At 38.7% G+C, this 14,030-nt stretch overlaps 1 protein-coding gene across 8 annotated transcripts in view; it reads left to right on the top strand.

Annotated features, from left to right (window-relative positions):
• Positions 1–14,030, top strand: part of AKNAD1 (AKNA domain containing 1) — a 52,649-nt gene that overhangs the window by 23,357 nt on the left and 15,262 nt on the right. For all 8 annotated transcript variants that reach the window (XM_061410974.1, XM_061410979.1, XM_061410977.1 and 5 more), the window contains exon 7: positions 7,028–7,184. In XM_061410974.1, coding sequence (XP_061266958.1) covers positions 7,028–7,184 — 157 coding nt within the window. The remainder of the gene's footprint in view (positions 1–7,027; positions 7,185–14,030) is intronic.

Below are 14,030 nucleotides of genomic sequence, written 5' to 3' on the forward strand. Positions count from 1 at the left end.
GTTGGATGGCATCACTGACTCGATGGACATGGGTTTGAGTGGACTCCAGGAGTTGGTGATGGACAGGGAGGCCTGGCGTGCTGTGGTTCATGGGGTCACAAAGAGTCGGACATGACTGAGTGACTGAACTGGACTAGACAGACCTTTGTTGGCAAAGTAATTTCTCTGCTTTTATTATTTTGTCTAGGTTGGGCATAACTTTCCTTCCAAGGAGTAAGCATCTTTAATTTCATGGCTGCAGTCACCATCTGCAGTAATTTTGGAGCCCCCCAAAATAAAGTCAGCCACTGTTTCCACTATTTCCCCATCTATTTGCCATGAAGTGATGGGACTGGATGCCATGATCTTAGTTTTCTGAATGTTGAGCTTTAAGCCAACTTAACACCTTCTTATTGCTGCCTTTGAAAGTTAACATTCAAAAATACTTGGATTTCATCCATCTTGTTTGTCAGAATGTAGTCTGATAGGTATTTGATTCTTTCACACACTAGGACCAGAAAGCAAGGAGTCAAGAAATGAAGTTCTATCTCCATCAATTCTTTGTCTCTGATACTATCTGCATATACTCTTGTCTTCTATTTTACAGAAAAGATCACAAATTCCTTCAAAAAATGTCTTTTCTCTACCTCTGGATCTGCATGTTGTCACCTCCTCTTTCTTCATTCACCTTCCAACCTCTACAGTCTTGATCCTTGAGCCCATCTCTTCCTGCTACCTTGAGAGTTTCTTCCATCATTTCACTTCCTTTAAATCTTTAGTGTCCCTTGCTGCCTGCTGAATTTTCTTCTTCCTGCCAGACTAGAGCATATTTTCCTATATTTTATTTATCAGTCTGGCTTTCCATGCTTAGATCTTTGTCCCAATACTCACTGAACAGGGCAGCCTTTTCTTACCAGTGTAAAGCCACTTTAATCATATACAAAACCCCCATGTGTATTAATACACATCCACATGCAGTGTGTTCAGTCATTTCGGTATTGTCTGACTCTTTGTGACTCTATGGACTGTAGCCCACCAGGCCCCTCTGTCCATGGGATTCTCCAGGCAAGAATACTGGAGTGGGTTGGCATGCCCTCCTTCAGGGGATCTTCCCAACCCAGGGATCTATCCCACGTCTCTTATGTCTCCTGCATTGGCAGGTGGGTTTTTTTCTTTACCACTAGCACCACCTGGGAAGCCCAATTTTGGGATTGGTTTTATTCTCCCCACTGATCTATGTTTCTATTTCTGCATTAACCACATAGTTCTAAATTACTATAGGTTAAGTATATTTTTTGATGTTTCTCCTTTTTTAAACTTTCTTTAGGTATTCTTATTCATTCTTCTTACTAATTAACTTCCTAATTAGCTCAAATTTATTTTTTCATTGATAGTCACTTTTATTGAGAAATATACTTTTAAGAACCAATTTTCTTTAATAAAATGCCATTTGAATTTTGTTTAGGATTTCACTGAATTTATAGATTAGTTCAGGAAAAGTTAAAATCTTTGCAATGAGTATTCTCATCCTATTCCCATGAAAACATCTCCAGCAAGTTTTTTTCATGTAGATTTTATACACGTTTTGTTAAATTTGTTCTTAGCTATTTTAGACTTTTCTCTGTGTTGTTAATGGATGTTTTCTGTAATTCATATACAGGAAATAAAGAAAATTGTAAATTTAACTTATGTGGGGCTACCTGATGCAATTCTGCTCTTAATATTTCACTGATTTTCAGTTGATTGTCTTAGTTTTTAGGTATGACAATCGTAGCATCTGCAAATGATAGGTCCCCTCATCTTCCTTTTTCTCCTTAAATATTTATATATCTTTACTTCTCTCCAACTTTTCTATATCACATTTCTTTACTTCATTTGCTATTTTTTCCAAAACAGTACGGAATAATCACAATACTAGTGAAAGCAATCATTCTTCTCATATTCCTAATGGTACTGGGATTTCTTCCAAATGTTACTGGGTATGAGGATTGCTGTAGGTTCAAGTAGATAAGCTTTATCAAGAAAGTTTCCTTCTATTCCTGGATTACTAAAGTGAGATTTTTTTTTTTAATTTAGGAAGAAGTTTAACCCATGGGATCTAGAAATCTACTTAATCTCCTTTAATTTATTAATATAATGAAATATATTAATAAATACCCTAATGTTTATCTATAGAGTGAGTTGGGATATTTTCCCTTTTCTTTTTGTGTTCCAGAAGCATTACTTAACATCTTTGTTGAACTCTCATATAATCCCACTTGGATTTGGGGCCTGTGGGGGAGGCAAAACCATAAAACCCCTAAAAGATAAGACAGGAGAATACCCGGGTGACCTTTGTTATGATGATTATTTTTGAGATAATACAACATCAAGGCACCACCTATACAATAAATAATTGATAAGCTAGACTTCATTAAAATTTAAAAGGTGTGCTCTGTGAAAGACTATGTAAAAGGAATGAGAAGACAAGACAGTGACTGGGAGAAAATATTGGCAAAAGCCACTTCTGATAAAAGATAGTCATCCAAAACACACAAAGAACTCTTACAACAATAAGAAAACTAACAACCCAATAAAAAAGTGCTAAAGATCTTAATACCTCACTGAAGAAAATACAGAAAAGGGAAATACGCATATGTAAAAGATGGCAAAAACACATATGAAAAGATGTTCCATGTTGTATGTCATCAGGGAAATGCAAATTAAAACAATGAGATACAACTACACACACTGTTAGAGTGCCCCGAATCTGGAATGCTAAAAGCACCAAATGCTGGTGAGCATGTGGTCCAGTAGGAACTCTCCTTTATTGCTGGTGGGAATGCAAAACGCTGTAGCCACTTTGGAAGACAATTTGGTGGTTTCTTTCAAAACTAACATACTCTTACCATATGATCTAGCAATCACACTCCTTGGTACTTACACAAAGGAGATAAAAACTTATGTCCAAAAACATGCACACAAATGTTTCAAGCAGCTGTATTCAGAATCGTCAAAACTTGGAAGCAACCAAGATGTCCTTCAATAGATGGACCATACTAATAACTATGGTATGTTCTGACAATGGGACATCATTTGTGCTAAAAGAAAATGAGCTATCAAGTTAGCAAAGACATGGAGAAAACCTAAAGGCTTAATACTGAGAAAAAAGCTGATCTGAAAAGGCTACATATTGCATGCTTTCAATTATGTGAAATTCTGGAAAAGGCAAGACTATGGCAACAATAAAAATATCAGTGGTTGCTGGCGGTAGGGATCGGTGAAGTTTGAATAAGTGGAGTACAAAGGATTTTTGGGGCAGTGAAAACACTCTACATGATATCATAAAGATGGATACATATTATACATTTGTTCAAACATAGAATATACAACACCAAGAGTGAATCCCAATGTAAAACTATAGACTTTGGGTGATATGATGTGTCAATGTAGGTTCATCAGTTATAGCACATGTACCACCTTGAGTGGGTGTCAATAATGATGAAGGCTCTGCATGTGTAGAGGCAGAGAATATATGGGAAACCTCTGTATCTTCCTCTCACTTTTGCTGAGAAACTAAAACTTCTCTAAAAAAAGTACTAACTGGGAAAATATTAACACATCTAAATAATTATTGCATTAAATAAAAATCGATATTAGGACTAATCTACAGTTCAGTTCACTTCAGTTCAGTCACTCAGTCGTGTCCTACTCTTTGCAACCCCATGAATCGCAGCACGCCAGGCCTCCCTGTCCATCACCAACTCCTGGAGTTCACTCAGACTCATGTCCATCGAGTCAGTGATGCCATCCAGCCATCTCATCCTCTGTCGTCCCCTTCTCCTCCTGCCCTCAATCCCTCCCAGCATCAGAATCTTTTCCAATGAGTCAACTCTTCACATGAGGTGGCCAAAGTACTGGACTTTCAGCTTTAGCATCATTCCTTCCAAAGAAATCCCAGGGCTGATCTCCTTTAGAATGGACTGGTTGGATCTCCTTGCAGTCCAAGGGACTCTCAAGAGTCTTCTCCAAAACCACAGTTCAAAAGCATCAATCCTTTGGCACTCAGCTTTCTTTATAGCCCAACTCTCACATCCATACATGACCACTGGAAAAACCATAGCCTTGACTAGACGGATCTTTGTTGGCAAAGTAATGTCTCTGTTTTTGAATATGCTATCTAGGTTGGTCATAACTTTCCTTCCAAGGAGTAAGCGTCTTTTAATTTCATGGCTGCAGTCACCATCTGCAGTGATTTTGGAGCCCCAAAAATAAAGTCTGACACTGTTTCCCCATCTATTTCCCATGAAGTGGTGGGACCGGATGCCATGATCTTTGTTTTCTGAATGTTGAGCTGTAGGCCAACTTTTTCACTCTCCTCTTTCACTTTCATCAAGAGGCTTTTTAGTTCCTCTTCACTTTCTGCCATACACACACACACTAATCTACAAGTCAATAATAAATGAGAAAAGCACATATGAAAACCAATGTATTGTAGCTAAAAAAACCACAATACTTTGAAGAAAATATTGTTTTAAAATGTATTTAATATGGGGGGGGGGGTAAAGTTCAAAATCAATAAACTAAGTACTCAAACCAGGAAAGCAGAAAAAGAACAATAAAATAAACTTCCAAAAGGAAGAGATTCCTAAAAAGAAGCAATAAATACAATTTACAATAATTTGATCAATAAAATAAAATAGTTTCTTTGAAAATATCTATAAAATAGCCAATGGAAAGTTTGAGTGGAAAGCATAAATAACATTAAGAATGAGAATGGAAAAATACCAGAAGAAAAATTTTAGATTGACTGGGATTGAACAACTTCCTATCAACACCTTTTAAAATCTGGATGAAATAGACAAGTCTCTGGGAAAATATAAATTATTAAAATCTACTCAAAAAGAGGTAGGAAATCCCAAAAGACTAAAAACAAGAGGAAACTAGAAAAGATCTAGTTTGTTTCTAGAAACAAAAAATCTCCCAAAGGCACCTAATCCAAGTGGGATTATGGGTGAGTTCAACAAAGAAGACTTTAGATAACTCTTCGGGAACATTAAAAAAAAAAAAAAAAAAAAAACAACTCATTCGATACCTAAACATGATCCTTCTATTCCTGGCCTATGATCCATTCCGAGTTGATTTTTGTGAAGAGTATAAGGTCTGTATCTAGACTGATTTTTTTGTAATGAATGTCCAATTGTCCCAGCACCGTTTATTGAAAAGATTATCTTTGCTCAATTCTATTGACTTTACTCCTTTGCCAAATATCAGCTGACTAATTATATGTGGGTCTGTTTATGGGCTTTCTGTTCCGCTGATCTGTTAGTCTTGCGCTTCATCAATACTACATTGCCTTATTTCTATAGCTTTAGAGTAAGTCTCGTGGTTGAGTCCTGTCAGTCCTCCAACTTGTTCTTATCTTTCAGTATTGTGTTGACTGGTCCAGGTCTTTTGTCTCTACATATAAACTTTAGATAAGTTTGTCAATAGCCACAAAAGAAGTTGCCAGAATTTTTTTTTTACTAGCATTGGTTAAGATCAAGTTGGGAAGAACAGACATCTCGATACTATTAACTCTTTCAATCCATGGATGTGTAATATCTCTCCATTTATTTGCTTTTGTGATTTCACCCAGAGTATTGCAGTTTTCTCCATAATGATCTTGTGCACATTTTGTTAGATTTATACCTAAGTTTATGGGGTCGCACAGAGTCGGAAACGACTGAAGTGACTTAGCATAGCATACCTAAGTTTTGAGTTGGACAAAAAGTTCCTTCAGGTTTTTCTGTACAATAATATGAAAAATCCAAATGAACTTTCTGGCCAATCCACATTTAATTTTTTGGATCTAAATGCAAATGATACTATGTTTTTAATTTCAAATTCCACTTGTTCAGCAAAGATATTTAGGAAAGTGATTGACTTTCATATATTAACCTTACACCCTGCAACTTCACTATAATTGCTTACTAGTTTCAAAGTTTTTTGGTTGCTTCTCTTGAATTTTCTACCCTATCATGTCATCTATGGACAATTTTATTTCTTCCTTTCCAATGTGTACTCTTTATTTCCTTTCCTTGTCTTATTGCGTTAGGTCGCACTTCCAGTACAGTGTTGAATAGGAGTGGTAAGAAGGAACACCTTTGCATTGTTTTTGATCTTAGTGAGTGAGACAGCTGTGATATAATTTTTAAAGTTTTGGAATTTATTGATACTTTTTTTGGGGGGGTAATAGATAAAATTGTATAATTTTAATGAATTTGGGGAAAATTAATTCTTTGGGGGCAAAATATATATACTTATATTTGTATGTGCACATGGAGTCTCCTGCCTTGGAGGCAGATTCTTTACCATCTGAGCCATCAGGGAAGCCCTAAACTATACATATATACACATATACCTATATGTACATATACCTATGGATCAAGCTTATTAAATTACTCAGATTTTTCATGTTATTCTTTTTCAAGTCATATAAATCATTATTTTCTCAGAATTATAGCTCCTAGAACTAACTGTAAGGGATGTCAAAATAATCAGATCCACATAAGCAGGGTATTATCTCATAGCTGAGACACAGAAAAATTAAATAATTTGCCCAAGGATACACAGCTAATGAATAACAAAATAAGAATTAGAAATATACAACATAATATAATTAACAGTTCCATATGTTATAAGGAAGTTGAGAGTAAGTCCTAAGAGTTCTCATCACACACACAAAATATTTTTTATTTAATATTATGTCTATATGAGATGATGGATGTTCACTAAACTTGTGATAATTATTTCATGATGAAAGTCAAATCTTTATGCTGTACACCTTAAATTTATCCAGTCCTGTATGTCAATTATATCTCCATAAAACTGGAAGAAAATAAAGAGAAGAGTCCAGGCCTTTGAAGTGAAACTATAAACAGGATGTCTGTCAGGGTCCATCATCCTTCCTGTCTGAAGACAGACCACCTTAAAAATGTAAATCAATGCTATATTCAAGAACTGTTGTTACTAGTAACAATATGGACTGCATACCCCATAAGATGCCTGTTTGTTTATATTTACCTAGAAAAGTAGAAGGTGAAATCTTCAAGTTGGAGATGCTACTTAAAGATTTTAAAGAGAAAATTTATAAAAGCAAACGTACTTCAGCTGTCTCTCTTCCCGTGAATTCTCCAATCAACCTGGATGACTTGTCATTCACATCCTCTCCACCCTTAAATGAGGTAATACAGCAACCTACAGCTAATTTCATGCCAGGAAAAATGGTTTTTATGTATGTATAGAATCCTAATTCATGGAATCACTGAATTCTATCTTAACATTTCATGAAAATTTAACTTTCCAAAGGCCTATGAATCATTATTTAAAGTAGAACCAGATTTTAAAAATTAGAAGCTATTTCAAGTGTTGGTTTTTGAAATTTCTTATTGGTTTAGGATGTAACAGTGCAGCTTAAACAGATGAACTGCTGAAGAACTATTTCTTCTGGATGAATAATAACATTTTTGTAGATTGTGTGTGTCTGGAAGAAATCATTTTTCTTCTTAATAGCTTTGTACTCTCCCTGCTACATAATAGCATACTCACTGAAAGAACTATTTTCCACGAGTCCACTTCTACGTTTTCTTTCTCTCAAGTTAAACTCTTTTGGATTGTCTATGTATGCAAGATCACGAATTCAAATTGATCACCACAGTCTCTCCATTCTTTTTGTAACCTCAAATATAAGACCATTTCAGACCAAATTAAAATTCCAACAAATGGAAACATCTGAATGACTGTGGATGTTACTCAAATTTAAGTAGATTTTAGTCAGAGTTAAGGACAGGATGTATGTTCAGTTCAGTTCAGTTACTCAGTTGTGTCTGACTCTGCGACCCCATGGACACACATCGGGCTTCCCCGTCCATCACCAACCCCGGGAGTTTGCTCAACTCACGTCCATCATGTCGGTGATGCCATCCAACCATCTCCTCCTCTGTCATCCCCTTCTCCTCCTGCCCTCAATTTTTTCCAGCATCGGGGTTTTTTCAAATGAGTCAGTTCTTCACATCAGGTGGCCAAAGTACTGGAGTTTCAGCTTCAACATCAGTCCTTCCAATGAATATTCAGGAATGATTTCCTTTAGGATGGACTGGTTGGGATCTCTTTGCAGTCCAAGGGACTCTCAAGAGTCTTCTCCAACACCACAGTTCAAAAGCATCAATTCTTCGACGCTCAGTTTCTTTATAGTCCAACTCTCATATCCACACATGACCACTGGAAAAACCATAGCTTTGACTAGACAGACCTTTTTTGGCAAAGTAATGTCTCTGCTTTTTAATATGCTGTGTAGGTTGGCCATGGCCTTTCTTCCAAGGAGCAAGCGTCTTTTAATTTCATGACTGCAGTCACCATCTGCAGTGATTTTGGAGCCCAAAAAAGAAAGGCTCTCCCTATAATGTTTCCCCATCTATTTGCCATGAAGTGATGGGACCGGATGCCACGATCTTAGTTTTCTAAATGTTGAGCTTAAGACAACTTTTTCACTCTCCTCTTTCACCTTCATCAAGAGGCTCTTTAGTTCTTCTTTGCTTTCTGCCATAGAGTGGTTTCATCTACATATTTGAGGTTATTGATATTTCTCCCGGCAATCCTGATTCCAGATTGTGCTTCATCCAGTCCAGCAGTTCTCATGATGTATTCTTCATAGAAGTTAAATAAGCAGGGTGACAATATACAGCCTTTACATCCTCCTTTCCTGATTTGGAACCAGTCTGTTGTCCCATGTCCATTTCTAACTGCTGCTTCTTGACTTGCATACAGAATTCTCAGGAGGGAGGTCAGGTGGTCTGGTATTCCCATCTTTTTCAGAATTTGCCACAGTTTGTTGTGATTCACACAGTCAAAGGCTTTGGTGTAGTCGATAAAGCAGAAGTAGATGTTTTTCTGGAACTCTCTTGCTTTTTTGATGAGTCAACAGATGTTGGCAGTTTGATCTCTGGTTCTTCTGCTTTTTCTGAATCCAGCTTGACCATCTGGAAGTTCACGGTTCACATACTGTTGCAGCCTGGCTTGGAGAATTTTGAGCCTTAATTTGCTAGCATGTGAGATAAGCACATTTGTGCAGTAGTTTGAACATTCTTTGGCATTGCCTTTTTTGGGGATTGGAATGAAAACTGATCTTTTCCAGTCCTGTGGCCACTGCCAAGTTTTCCAAATTTACTGGCATATTGAGTGCAACACTTTCACAGCATCAGCAGCAGCATCTGGAATTCTATCACCTCCAGTAGCTTTGTTCATAGAGACGCTTCCTAAGGTCCACTTGACTTCACACTCCAGGATGACTGGTTCTAGGTGAGTGATCACCCCATGGTGGTTATCTGAGCTATTAAGATATTTTTTGTATAGTTCTTCTGTATATTCTTGCTACCTCTTAATATCTTCTGCTTCTGTTAAGTCCATAGCATTTCTGTCCTTTATTGTGCCCATCTTTGCATAAAATATTCCCTTGGTATCTCTAATTTCCTTAAATAGATCTCTAGTCTTTCCCATTCTATTGTTTTCCTGTTTCTTTGCATAGATCACTTAGAGAGTCTTTCTTATCTCTCCTTGCTATTCTTTGGAACTCTGCATTCAAATGGGTGTATCTTTCCTTTTTTCCTTTGCCTTTAGCTTCTTTTCACAGCTATTTGTAAGGCCTCCTCAGACAACCATTTTGCCATTTTGCATTTCTTTTTCTTGGGGATGGTCTTGATCACTTCCTCCTGTACAATGTCACAAACCTCCATCCATAGTTCTTCAGGCACTCTGTCTATCGGATCTAATCTCTTGAATCTGTTTGTCACTTCCACCTTGAATCTGTTTGTCAAATTCCTTACAAATAATAATAAGGGATTTGATTTAGGTCATACCTGAATGGTCTAGTGGTTTTCGCTACTTTCTTCAATTTAAGTCTGAATTTTACAATACAGAGTTCATGATCTGAGCCACAGTCAGCTCCTGGTCTTGTTTTTGCTGACTGTATAGAGCTTCTCCACCTTTAGCTGTAAAGAATGTAATCAATCTGACTTTGGTGTTGACCATCTGGTGATGTCCACGTGTAGAGTCTTCTCTTGTTGGAAGAGGGTGTTTGCTGTGGCCAGTGCGTTCTCTTGGCAAAACTCTGTTAGCCTTTGCCCTACTTCATTTTGTACTCCAAGGCCAAATTTGCATGTTACTCCAGGTATCTCTTGACTTCCTACTTTTGCATTCCAGACAGGATGTTGAAGATTATACAAATGTTAGCCCTTCCAAACAAGTTAGGTTTGCCTCCTCAGAACACTTACAAAATCCGACCTGGCAAAATCCCATTCATTCAAGCCTCATCTTCAGAGTTAGGCCATTTATATGACCCGACCCTGATGCACAGCCACCCGCCCCAAGGCAGAATTCTTTGCCCCAGCCTCTGTGTCCCCATACAACTGTGTCTCATTTGTCTTGCACCTTTGTACCCATCTTTGCAGCCCAAACATTTAAGTGAATGCCCAATATGGAGTGCATACTCAGTATAGTAAACTCTGAGCCAGGGTGGTTTTAACAAATGATCTCAAAGGTTCACAGCTGGTTCTCTCTCTCGTCCTGAGCCAGTTAGCTTCAGCATGGTGTGAACGAGCCTAGTGAGGCAGCCCAGCCTCCTGGTCAGCACTCCATGAGGTATGGGTTTGCTCTTAATGGGTCCCAAGTTTACAGCAACTGTTGCAAGATGATGAGGACTCTATAACTTTGTGATAAATAGCCCTGAAAAGAGAGTCTACTGCTAGTATTACCTATTCATTCAGCAAATATTTATTGCTAAATGTTAGGCACTTTTCTAAGTATTAGGGATACAATATAAATAAGACAGACAAATCACCTACTGTCAAGGTGCTTACATTTCTGTGAGGGACACATGCAATGAACAGATAAAATTAACGGGGAACTACAGAATGTTAAAAGTGTTATGCAGGTGCCAGTAATAATGCATTTTTATGACTCTGAAGTCAGACTGTCTGGGTTCAAATCCAGGCTCTGTCACTGATCAGCTTTGTGACCTTAAGAAAGTTATGTAACCTCTCTGAGCCTGTTTCTTCCTGTGTAAAGTGAGGCTAATAATACCTATCTAAGCTTCCAACTCCTCTTCAGCAAAAAGACTTTGCAAACTGTAAAGGTGTGAACCAGGATAACTATTATGTTTGCTATAATTTTGTCATTATCATTTTAGATCCAGGGGTTTTTAATCCCAGTATTTCTAGTGTGTTTATAATGAAATATCTCAAAGTTGGTCCCAAGACTAGCAGCATTGGCTTCACCTGGCAGCTTCTTGGAACTTTTAATGATGTAATGAGGATATTTAAGTGAGTTAATATATATACTTAAGACAGGACCTGGCTCATACTAACTATATTACCTGGGGGTAGCTACCTTGGTCATGATGGGATTTGACCAAAAGTAACTCACTGGGGGAGGTTAGGGTCAGAGGTGAGATGTGAATTGAGTACTGGGGGATGAGGAGGAGGCAGCTAGGTGAGGAGTCTGGGGAAAGAGACTCGAGGCAGGAGAATGCAATGCCTTAAGGACACAGAACTGATTTGAGTCCATTCCTATGGGACTGCAGCCCTAAGGGCAAATCCTCTTGCGGCTCCCCAGTTACTCAAGGACCACTCCAGCCGTTCTGCAGGGCTCCCAGAGGGGACAGGAGGCCCCCTTTTCTGAGGAGCTGGCCCCACAGCCCTAGCAAAGAATGCAGCGACAGGCTCCTCCTGAGGGTTCAAGAGGGAGAAGTGGACAGTGGGTTCCACGGGAGCCTGGCTGCCTGGGTTGGGGGGAACCCTCTGCACAAAGGCGTCTGGGGGAGGGAGGGTGAGAAAAAGGCAAGTGGTCGCTTGACGTCCCCACCACACTCTACTTCAGGCTACTCCTTCCCACCATCCCCGGAGTACTGAAATTAAATTCTCAGTGACTTCACCAGACTAAACAAAAGCCGAATAATCCCCCAAAGTGGGGCTCAAGAACTGACTCTAAAATTCAAACTGCTTTTTAAAAAAAAAACAACAACAACAAAACAAAACAGACTAACCAGAGTAAATGGCCGTGAGGTTGTCTTCTGCTTCAGGGTAGCATCTAGGAGCCCCGTCCTGGCTCCGTTCAGCTCATTGCCTTGGCACTTTTACCCACCCAGTATGGCTGCCTGTGACTCTGAAATTAGCATAATTAAGATCACCTAGCTCTCCTTCTAATGGGTGTCCTGGATGTTAGTGCTGGTGAGAGCTGCCCACATGGCTAACCCTCCCCACTCTCTGAGCACGCAGGAGAAAGCTTCCTGAGGCAGTTGTTCTAGATCAGGGCTTGTCTCCAACTGCAGGGTGTCGAGGACTCACCTGCAGGTCTTACTGCATTCTGGCTTTGATTCAACAGGTCTGGGGTGAGCCTACAGTTCTGCATTTCTAACAAGCTCCCAACTGATGCCAATGCTGTTGGTTTGGGGACCACATTTTGAGATAATTCCATTATAAAGGAATTGGAAATACTGGGATTAAAAACCCCTGGGCCTAAAATAATAATGACAAATTTATAATAAGCTGTAGACAATAATAATTCTGCTGGTTCAGAACTTTGCTGCTTGCAAAGACTTCTTGAAGAAAAAAGTTGAAAGCTTACAAAGGTGAAGAGACTTGTCCAGCACAAATGACGGGGGATACTGGATCCCAAGTCTCCCAACTCGGGTAGAGGGCACCCCTCTACATTCTTCTAATATAGTGAAAGTGAAAGTGTTAGTCTCTCAGTTGTGTCCGACTCTTTGAGACTCCATCGACTGTAGCCCACCAGGCTCCTCTACCCACGGATTCTCCAGGCAAGAATACTGGAGTGGGTTGTCATGCTGTCCTCCGGGGATCTTACCAACTCAGGATCGAATCCAGGTCTCCTGCACTGCAGGCAGACTCTTTACCATCTGAGTTACCAGGGAAATCTGAAGTGCAGGGGTATCCCCTGTAGGCCTATGAGTGATAAAAGAAAACACAGAGGGAGAGTGAAGTTAAAAAAAAAAGCCTCATTATTTTTTAAATTATAACTATACAGGTTCATAGCAAAAAAAAAAAAAAATCAGAAAACAGAGAAAAGTATAAAAAGGAACATTTCTCTGGGAGAAAAACTGGTCTTTTTTCTCTGATACACATGCTTTTTGCAAAAGTGGGGTCATACATGTATTGTTTTATAATATACTTTTTTCATTTAACATTATATTGGGGGCCTCTCAACTGTTATTGAGTAAACCTACAGCTGCATTTTTAAGCACTGCTTTGTATTTCATTGTATGGGTAGACCCTGACTTATTAAACCAATCTCTTATTGATGGACATTCAATTGTTTCTGGTTCTTTGATAGGATAAACACTGCTTCAGTAAAATCATTTAACATGGAAACATTTGGCCAGAGTTGATTAGTTCCTTTGGAGAAAAATCTAGGATTGCAGATGATGGTTCAAAAGGTACATAGCGAAAATTTGATAAACTAGACTTTAGCAAAGTGGTGGCCACGGCAGTGCCTGGGAATGAAAGTGTCTTCAGCCTGAGCCAAACCAGGGCATCTGTTTTTTTTCAACCTTCACTAAAGTGATAAGTGAAAACTGATATTGTGCTTATCTGTATTTCTTTGACTGTTTGTAAAATTTACCCATTTTTGTATGTTTCTTGGCCATTTCTACCACCTCTTTGACAGTATCAACATTTCAATTAATGTTCGCAAAACCACAGTCAATATTTTTAAGAAAGGTGGACAACCTAGAAAACACTAAGAGCAATCAGTGCTCACTATTGAGATCTTTATCATACAAAGTGCTCTGACACAGGTACGAAAGAGCCATAGATGTGTGGTTAACGACACAAGTATATGGGAAGGGCTCAGATGCTGGCTAGGTCACTCACTCTGTGTGACCCTGACAAGCAGCTTAAACTCTCTGAGTCGCAGATTATTCATCACTAAAATGAGGACAACCTGCCAGGATGGTGGGAAGGGATAAAGGAGACGATATGAGAGGCACCTGGCACAAGGAACGATCAACACATTTTTGC

This window comes from Bos javanicus, chromosome 3 (assembly GCF_032452875.1).
Source record: "Bos javanicus breed banteng chromosome 3, ARS-OSU_banteng_1.0, whole genome shotgun sequence".
Taxonomy (NCBI): domain Eukaryota; kingdom Metazoa; phylum Chordata; class Mammalia; order Artiodactyla; family Bovidae; genus Bos; species Bos javanicus.